Source organism: Larimichthys crocea, chromosome XXII, assembly GCF_000972845.2.
Source record: "Larimichthys crocea isolate SSNF chromosome XXII, L_crocea_2.0, whole genome shotgun sequence".
NCBI lineage: Eukaryota > Metazoa > Chordata > Actinopteri > Sciaenidae > Larimichthys > Larimichthys crocea.
In genome coordinates, this window is record NC_040032.1 from 15,721,523 (window position 1) to 15,731,501 (window position 9,979).

The 9,979-nt window shown below is 42.4% G+C and overlaps 1 protein-coding gene across 1 annotated transcript; it reads right to left on the reverse strand.

Moving 5' to 3' along the window:
• Nucleotides 1–759: 759 nt before the first annotated feature.
• LOC109142893 (mucin-6) lies at nt 760–9,319 on the reverse strand. The gene is made up of 4 exons (XM_019278130.2): nt 8,915–9,319; nt 4,439–7,771; nt 3,261–3,335; nt 760–1,473 (listed from the first exon to the last, which is right to left on the reverse strand). Exons 2-4 carry the CDS (start codon nt 7,699–7,701, stop codon nt 1,254–1,256), a joined length of 3,558 nt encoding a protein of 1,185 aa, XP_019133675.2. The 5' UTR covers nt 7,702–7,771; nt 8,915–9,319; the 3' UTR covers nt 760–1,253.
• Between the last annotated feature and the right edge of the window lie 660 nt (nt 9,320–9,979).

The following is a 9,979-nucleotide window of genomic DNA, read 5'->3' on the forward strand; positions in this document are numbered from 1 at the left end:
TTATACAACTTTTACACAGCATACAAAGTAGTAGTCCCCAACACCTGTAAACACACTTTGATGTGTTCCCTTTTAAGCTGCATACCATGTAAAGTGCTGCTGAACTTTTATGAAGATTATTGTTCCTTGTTATTGCAGCTCTGTATGTATTCGTGCATTATCATTTCTATTGTTCCCTTTACAGTAGTTAAATGCACCTTGATGGCAGACTCGTGCTACCTGCATGAAGCTGTTACCGAGGATTTTCCCTTTTCTCCATGATCCAATCTTTGCTTGGCTCCCTGCTCAGATAAACTGTTTATGAGTTCCTCGCTCAGAAGCTTTTATCCGCCCAAAAATGTCATGTCCCCATTGATAATTTATGAAACCGCCCACAAGGTTTTGTTTCATGTTGCTGTATTCACAAGTGTGTTCGCCGGGTTTGCGTGCGCACATGGACATTTTGATTGTGACTCACGCTTCATTGCAGCCTTTCGTCATGTCATTGTTTTACTCAGAAACCTTTTATGAACTTCAGATTGTTTGGGGATTTGGAGACCATCAGCACAATTGGCAAAGGCATAATGAATGTTTCTCTGTATTTTCCCCGCACTCTCGTTGCTAGTTTGCATTTGTGAAAAGGTTTAGATGCACCGAAACTGTGTATCGTAGATAAAATTTATTTCATCTGTAAAGGGTGCAACTGTACATTAAACAACGCTCGAGACAAATGAACAGATTTATAGACAAATAAAGTCAGTAAAGTCTGATTTATTTTTGCATTTCAAAGTTATTCCAGTCAAAAACTTGTTTTTAATACGGCACATTTAAGTCTGAGAAGAAGCAGGTAAGGGGACAATTGAAGGGGAATTTTAACATCAACTGGAACTCATAGTGCATTAATCATAACAGTGCAAAGAAACCTGAACCTCATTATGTGAAATTAGATAAAGAAATCTGTGGCTGTGGTTAGCCGTACATTAAAAGCAGGCATGTTGACAACAAAATAACATTAACTTTCAAAAGTGAAATAAAGAATTCCTTACGGATGATTCTAGCTGAAGGTCACAAAGATCAGGGACAAGTTTGAGTACAAAATCCTGCTTATAAGCTTTGACAATGTGCAGGAGAGTGGAACTCCACTAAGACTCTAATTCAAAGTAATCTCATTCTCTGTGAAGGAAAGGAATAATAAGAGTCCGCTGCAAAGGCTTCTGCTGGTCACTTGTAACACAGGCTCATGGCTATCAAACAGCACACAGGTATTAAGAGGTCTACACTTGCTGGATTTTCCTAGGCAGCCATTTGAACAGGGTCTTGCACAGCTTTTTGCTTTTCACCTTTGACTTTGTTAAGTTCTTAATGATGACATTTCTTAGCAGGCTAAAGTTCAGGGGCTGGGCTAGGTGCATGGAGAAAGCATTATTTCTTCTCGCTGAATGATTCAGAACCTCCATGAAGCGTCTTTCCTGCTGCCTGAAGTCGTACTCCACACTGGACGGACAGACACGCAGCCCAGAATTACTAAAACTGAAGAAATGCAGCTGTGACACAATGCAGATTGTATAAAAATCCAGCTCTTGCCAAAGAATGCTAATGAGTGCTGCGTTACAGCTTATTTTCTATTATTCATCAAGATTTTTCCGCTACCGTTCACTTTGCTTTGTGTGACGCTCCTCATGTGGGAAGCTACTGTGCCTGTCAGATTGCACAGTGGTTGATTGGTTTCAGCAGGAAGGCAAACCTGAATCCTGAAGTCTTTATCTTCCACTCGACCTTCAGGACCAGACATCAACACACACCAGTCGGCAAATCAACTTACACAACATCTTTTTGTCGTGCAAAAAGGTTTTTTTTTTTTTTAGAAAATAAGGAGATCAAGAGGAATGTTTTGAATATTTCAAGATAAAGAGTGTTTTAGGTTTTGCTTTGGAGAACATGAGGCATATTTTACCAAAGATGATGAGAAGATTTTTTTTTCTAAGCCGCTGTTAACCTCTTTTCCACGCAGGCAACAGTATTTCTGGGCCACTATTTTTTTTTTTCCTCTATTGCCTCCACCTGACGCAACATTTCAGCTAATGGGTGCAAACCATGACCAAGATAGTAGAGCTATCCTCTCGTGATCGCAGGTCTTTAAACATTACATCCTCAACAACATTAAAAGCTTTTCTCACAAATTTTTTTGATGTTGTCAAAACGGTCAATTTAAACTGATTTTTTTGGCCTTTTCAAGCTTTATTTTCGATAGAGACAGCTGAAGAGTGACAGGAATGTGGGGAGAGAGAGAGAGACGGGGAATGACATGCAGGAAAGAGCCACAGGTTGGATGATTTGAACCCTGGGCTGAGCCTTCGTACACGGGGCGGTTGCCCAAACTGATGTCTTACTTAAAATTTCTGCAGGTTGTGACAATATGAAAATGCAAATAGTCTCATTTTAACTTAAGACTACTTTAGATGCCTCTCACATCTAACCTAATCTTTTGAAATATTTGAACAATAACTTCAGTCAGAAATCACTAGAAATCAATCACCTGCAGAGGCATAACTTCCCATTTGCTGCTTTGAATTTTAAAGAATCTCAATCTCCATAAATCTGCTGTATGAATAAATTGAGTCACATTCAATGCGTGCTTGAATTTGACAGTTGTTCCAAAAGATTTATGGTTTGCTTAAAGAGGAAAATATAATCTCTCTACGTATTCACAGCCAGAAACAGATGAACAGTGCAGAGCTTTTCATTTGGTAAGCTGCCCCGTACAGTAAGTCATTAATTTTCCAGTGAATTGAAGTGAGCAGGCTGACTGCTCTCTGGCAACTGCATGGCAACTCAAATGGCAAATGGACTCGACCTTTTTAAACTGTGTGTCTCGTGCACAAAAGAAACTTTGAATAAAACCTAAATTCAGCAACTGTTCTTGAATAAAGTGATACAAGGTCCCACTGCTGTCAAATGTTTAGTATGTATTGAAATCCACGTCGTTATGGTACATTTAATCTTCCGTTTAGGAATATTAAGTTGTGTCAGTGCCAAGTTCAAGAGTTTTTCTTTAATATATCTCACTTGGGAATATTTTAAGTCCATTCAACTTTATGTAAATGAAGTCATTCTGCTCCACGCTATAATCAGCACCAAGGAGCAACACAAAGCAATTTCATACTATATATATTCATGATATTCTGCAAACATAGTTTTGTTTTTGGGCAAGAGCTGAATTCTTGATCTGCTCTGATCACTTATAAAAACATTGCATGCAGGCGATTCCTCTGTTATCTCACCTGTACACAATACACGCAGTCTTCTGGCAGGTCGAGCAGTTTTTCAGGTCCTGTCCAGTTTTGTAGCATCGCCGACTAGGATCACAGAAAGTAAATTCAAATTGTATACACGGTAAATGAGAGCAATTGCCCCTAAATTCTCCTCCTCTCAGATTCACAATTTAATATTCTCCCCACTCATTCTCTCTGGCTGATATTCACTCAGAGTGCTGTTGGCAGCAATGAGCTGTATAACATGCATCATGTCAGACATCAGTCGGTTATTAGGAGTTGGTTATTCTGAAACATGACCTCAGAGGCAGTCACAACTTATTAGCACACTGCTGTGGATGAGGATGATTGACAGAGACATTTAGCCAGAAGGCAGCTTTAATTCTTGTTATTTGTCCCAGTAGAGTTATACGGCTAAATAAATCTCTGTGAGTCGTGCCCTCTTCAAAATGCCCAAGTAGGTTTCTGTCACACTGAGGCGCACGTTCACAGACCTGTTTGCATACTTGTAGCAATGTTAAAGCTTTACCTCATCACATTACTGTTTTTTTTATTTATAGCACAGCTTCATAACCTTCAAAAGGTGTTTGAGCCAACTGTTACAAATCATCATTTGTTTCTCACGTTCGAGCTTTGTTATCGATGTAGAGACTGGTTCAGTGTCAGCAGAAAGTCAATAATTGACAATTTGCTGCATCTAAATGAGCATCAAACGCATCTCTGATATCTGAACTGCATCTGTTAATTAAAAGAAATCGAGTCTGTACAGTGTGTCGTCAAGTGCCAACTACAAGTGCAAAGTAACCAGTAGTTTCTCCACTAAACTATCATACGTGATCGCATATGATTACCTATATGCAAAGGCTGTATTAGATTGAATTGAAAGACAATGTGGCTCGCCAATGAATTACAAAGTCACTGAGTGGTTCCAGTAAATTCAAGTGATGACTCACAGGGAAAGTCAGAGATCAGCACTGCAGGGCAGCTTTTAAACTAATTCCCTGGACCAAATTCTGGCAAATAGCTCTACCTGTATTGGACTGAATATAGAGTAAATTAATAAATCAGAAGTCATGTCTGACCCTGCAGGTTTTGTGTTGCAGCTGAACTATGAGATAAATGTTTAATACGCAGTATTAGTCATTTCACCACCCTGCATGCAGACACGGGTACATACATCCTCTTACCCGTTTGTTGGCGTGTGGCACGTCTCCAGGTCATGGATAATGTTAAGCAGAGTAGTGATCCTGTCCTTGTTGGCTGCCAGGCTGGCCTCCACAGTCTCGAGCCTCTGCTGTAGGGCTGCTGATTTGCAGCACTGTGGGGAAGGAGGCAGCAACAAGGCTGCATCAGCTGGGTGGGAGTGTGCCAGGCTGGTGTCCTCTGGGCACGACTGACGGGGAGCAGGGCTAAACTTTGAATCCGGTCTGACGATTGCCTCTGTCTCGCTTGACTTAGGGTGGGGAAGGGACGCCAAGTCCATTGTTGATGACGGCAATATGGAATTACATTCAGGCCCTGTGTGTGTACCAAGCTCTATCGTGCTGTGAGAAAGTACTGGTGCGGTGAAAGAAAGCTTTGGACTTGTGTGTGCTTGTGGTAGTGAAGAGGTATCTGAATTTTGGAGGACTGAAGATTTGGTGATGGGGTCAACATGTGCACTCGTGTTTTCCAGTGATGAGATCATGGGCTCTGAGTTTGTTTGTGTTATGGGAGAGGGTGTTGGTTTATTGGGATGCGTCTGTTTATCTGCATTGGATTCAAACTTAATATTTGCATGGCTGACTGATGAACCCATTGCAAACTTTTCTGTATTTGAGACTCTCTCCTGGGTTGTTCTCACTGGTGGGCCTGTAGCACAGTGTCCCCCGTGTTCTGTTTCTGTGTCTCCTTGATAATGTGCAAGGCTTTGTTGTTCTGTGTTTATGCAACCCTGCAGACACGAGCTGCTTGACTTAATTAGGGAAATGTAATTCTGGAGGCTAGTGACCTGTGATGGATTTGAATTTTCATGGCGTTTTGACTCATACACAACTAATTCATTGATTAGATTACCATTGAATTTGCTTTTGTCGGTATATTCAGTGGGAATAATGGCTGATTTAGAATTGCTTGCATTGCTGCCTCTGTTACGATATTTTGACACATTTAGGAACTCAAATAATGCAGCTGTAGTTGTACTGGAGTTGTTTTCCTGATTGGAAACAACACTACATACACCAGATTCATTCTTGGTTTGAGCTCCGCTGTGTGTTTCTCTGTCTTGCATGAGACCAGATTGATTTGCATGGGGTGTTTCATTATGACCCGGTTCTTTGACGTCTGGTGTTGTGTCTTCTGATTGAAGCAAAGTAGTACCTGATGCACAGACATTCATTTGGTTTTCTGTCAGCGTAGATGAAGAGGTGACTGTTGTGGGTGTTGAATTTTTCAGACTGATTGAGGAATTCCTGAGGGCTATATTTTTGTACAGAGCGCTGCTTTGTGTCGATGAGGAATTGGGAGCTGCTCTTGAAAGCAACCTAGCTCTTGAGTCTAGGGGTTTTGCTGCATTAGGCGTTGCGTTTAGTGATGCTGTAGAAACATGAAGCGTAGGCTCAGAATTCGAGTAGTTAGGTTGAATCAGGTGGATTTGTGAAGCCATGGATATATGTTTAGTGCTGCTATGCATAATTTGAACTGAATTAGAGTTTCGATTCAGATTGCTCTGTGGGACAGCAGTACAGAGAAGTGGATGTGGTGTGGTTGTGTGTGGTTTATTCGAAATGGTGGTTTTACCTGATGGTTTGCTGTCAATGTTGGAGGATGGCTTTTCTTGTGTCGTATGACCCGGATCAGGTGAAGTACATGGTGGACTTGCAGGTGTGGGTTGTGCAGTTGTTTGTGGTTTATGAATGGGGTCTAAAGAACTGGCTGCCAGTGATGAGGTCGGACGTTTAGGGGCCTTTCGTAGGCTATCAGTTGTATTTGTTGCTGTGTTTACTCGTGCTGTATGGGTTGGGTGCAAAGTTTCATGTTGAGCAACTTTAGCAGGTACACTTTCTGTGGACGTCAGTATTGCAGTATTAAAAACTGTGGATGCTACAGCTGTGGTGTACACATGAGAAGGTGGCGACAGCGTATTTTCAGGTGTATTGTGTACAGATACACATACATTTTGAGGCACATTATGCTGCGTGGAGTTATGTTGTTGTATTTTGAGTTGCTTAGGATGAGTGTGTGAATGTGGGTTGTTTGGTTTGGTAGCTGTGGCCATCTGTGGAGTCCTACCGTCCTGTGATGGTTTTGTGAAAGATTTTCTAATGGAATCATCCTGTCTTGTTTCAATAGTTGCTTTAGTGACAGTGATGGTTTTAGCTTGTAGGATGGTTGTGGGTTGAGTGGATGTTGCATCACTAGCGGCGTGTGTCTGTGACAAAGTGACCAAATTACTCCTAGAGTGCACTGGACATGCTGGATGTGGTGTTTTTCGATACTTTAGTTCTTCGGTGACATATAAGATTTGTGGATTTACTGTAATGTGTGTCCTTTTGTCTCTGTTTGCGATGCTCTCGGAGTTTTCTTGATGGATTGCCTTACGGTTTTTCTCAATATGGGGCATATGGAATTGCGTGGCAGTCAACAGCGAGGTGACGGCTGATTTTAATGGTTTCTCTCCAAGGCAAGCATCCACAGTCGAGTTTTTTCCCCCCGGAGTGACAACTCCTGTGGTCACAGACTGTCTCCCACCGCAATGGCTGCATATTTTTTGTGGCACGCCGAAAGGTCGGGCATCACACAACAGCAGCGTCTTCCCGGGCTGCTCTGCATAATGACCTTGCAGTCTGGTTTGATTTCTTCCACGAGAGGTGGCACTCTTTACGGGCTCTGCTTCATCGCTATCAACGCTTATTCCGCCGATAGCCTCTGAATCGACCACACTGCCATTGGTGTAGCGGGCAGCGGATTTCAATTTAGGCCTGACACTGGTTACATTCCCTACATAGTGTGGGTTGGTCTTGATTGCCCTGGCATAGCAATAAGTCCCATTACTGTTCCTCTGACTGCAGGTCACGTCCTTAGAGGCCTCACCTCCAAGTGCTTTGAAAGTCACTTCCTTTTTGGTCTTGGATTCCCCACTTTTCTGTTTTAAAATAGCCCTTTTCTCCTTGTCAGTCTTTGTTAACAGTAATATCTCCTTGTAGTCTGTTTCCTTGGTAATATAACTGTTGGATGTTTTATTATCTGTTGGTGTCGAGGGTGTATCATTTAGCTGTACACTGTGCTGGCTAGGTGGCCTGCTTATCCCCGGGGACGTCTGAACACCAACGCTGCACTGAGGTCCCCACGTCTGTAGCAAGGCTCCTCCGCTTCTCTCACCTCCTGTCGTCCTCCAACCACGCACTCCAACCAGGGCAGGGACACCTAAAACTGGAACCGGAGTTGTCAGGTCAGCCGCACGTCTTCCCATCCCTTGTATGACTGACTCAGAAGTCTGATGATTCAAGAGAGCGATTGCGTTTCCACACCATTACATCCGTCTAAAAGAAAGAAAGGAACAAGTTTACAGTGAGACGCGTTTGAGACGGTGCTTGGAAAGAAATCCATGAGTAAGCAGGACAAGTTGACACAATGCACTAGAGCTAGAGCTGAGGCAAGGAGCAGCTTCGATACTGCAGAAGTGAAGCATAACTAGAGTGTCAAAAATCAAGTGCAGATATGAGATAAGACAACGAGTTATGCTCACATCTTTAAACTTGAGGTAGGGTGTCGATTGGTTAATGCTGGTAACAAGGGGAGGCTGTTGCAGTGAAGACAAGTGTTCTATATTATATTAACATTTCAAACATACCGCACAGATCCCCGCTCAGTGTCTGACAGCACAAAGAATAATTTATTTGCAGAATGAAATCCAAAACACAGCTCCTGTGGTGAAACCTCTCTCTCTCTCTCTCTCCTCTCTCACTGAAATGTTTGTCATAGCCGGCAGCTTCCACTCCTGTGGTTGTCCTCCACATTCAGCTCACCTTGGAAAGAGGCCATAATGCACACACTGATGCTACAGTATAGACTTCATTAAGTTTTGCGCGCACTTAACCGGAACACCCTTTCCTAGAGGCGGCATCTGATGTTTTGTGTACGCGTGCGTGTGTCGATGTCACCCATGAATTCACATGTGTCAGTTTCCTCGCGCGTGCAGGAGGTCATTTTAATGATTCACGCAACAACAGTTCGGTCAACAGCAAGGCATTCATGTGTGGGTTCTTGCATATGAGCAGATATTAGATTATTATACACTAGAAATACAGTGTGTGTTGGTGTTTGCATGCTTTGATTTATGAATCAGGCAAACACATTTTGACAAGTCTCCCTCCGTCCTCCCCAGCAGCCTTCATGCAGGGATGTCAATATTGCAAAAGGAACATTAAGTCACCTGTTATTTTGGCCGCCGTGTCATCCCATGTTACTTGTGCTGAGTCAAGTGACCTATTGTCCGTTGTCATCGTTTAACGCTAAGTGACAACTGTCCTGCCACGTTAATACACCATTACCTCCCCCTTTAGAGAGGGAGAAAAGATATATTCTTGCAGTAACACACACTTTTTAAATGATCAGGGCTAAAGAAAAGAGCTGTTTCTGGATTCAGCTGAATCGCTTTTTGTGATTCTGTTTAGCCGGCATACCTGAGTGTGTCTGTTTGATCCTGCTGCAAGATGTCTTGTTTTCTTGAGTCCAAATGTCAGGGTCTAGTTTTCCGCTCTCTGTTTTACATCCTCCATGCTGTAAGGTCCTCAAGATTTGGAGTGAGACTTTGTCTCCACATCTTAAATCCCTTGGTGGTAAAATTCAAACTCTAGGGAGTCTGCAGGCAGTCAGCTCTGCAGAGCAGTGCTGCTTAGTGAGCCCTCTTTTCTAATGCTCAGATTCTGAACTAATATTGATCAGGCATGAAGCCAAGCTGTGTCCTCATTGTATCCCCCTTCTCCTCTTGTTTTGGTTCTGCTGCTCCATGCTCACACCATAATGAAAACACAGCAGTATGCTACTGTATGCTGCCCTCCAACACATTCTGTCCTACTATGTCTTGCCTTTTTACCTCCTCCTCCCCTCTCTCTCTCTCTCTCTCTCTCTCTCTCTCTCTCTCTCTCTCTCTCTTATTTCTGCTACTATCCTGATCTACAGCTGGGTGGAGAAAGAGAGCAAGGGATAGAGAGAGAGAGAGAGAGAGAGAGAGAGAGAGAGAGAGAGAGGGGAAGTGACTTGCATCAGTGGGGTAGGGACTGTGTGTAAATTACCGCGCAAGTTAAAAAGCAGGAAAATGCACTAACAGTGATTGTAAAGCACATGTCAGCGTAAATAAAAAATAATAGCGTACTCTGTGCTGCAGTATGATCTGCTCTCGAACCGAATGGTTGCATTTATACATAGAAAACCACTCTTTTAAAGTTTTACATATCACATGAACAGACGTGCAGCTGTTTTTTGTTGCAATTGTGCCTAAATAATTTGCAATCATTTATAATTAATTAAGTTATTTTTGCTTTGTGACTGCGGCTGTATTGCATTTGGGTTTATAGCCTGAGGCTAGTTTTCTCTAAATGTGACAGCAAGGGCAGCTAGTTTTTTTTTTATATATTCTATTCTATTTTATAAAAAGTTGTTAGTAATTTTGTTATTATTTCTCTGACTCCTTGTTTCGGAGGTGTAATTCTCGCACCCATGTCATAGTTAGCTACATTTTATTGTTC

Excerpts from the sequence above, each read along its gene's own strand:
- LOC109142893 (XM_019278130.2), bottom strand. The coding sequence starts at position 7,701 with ATGGGAAGACGTGCGGCTGACCTGACAACTCCGGTTCCAGTTTTAGGT. Across the intron at positions 3,336-4,438 it reads TGCCACACGCCAACAAACGG|TCGGCGATGCTACAAAACTG; the intron begins GTAAGAGGATGT and ends CTGTGATCCTAG. Across the intron at positions 1,474-3,260 it reads ACTGCGTGTATTGTGTACAG|TGTGGAGTACGACTTCAGGC; the intron begins GTGAGATAACAG and ends CTGTCCGTCCAG.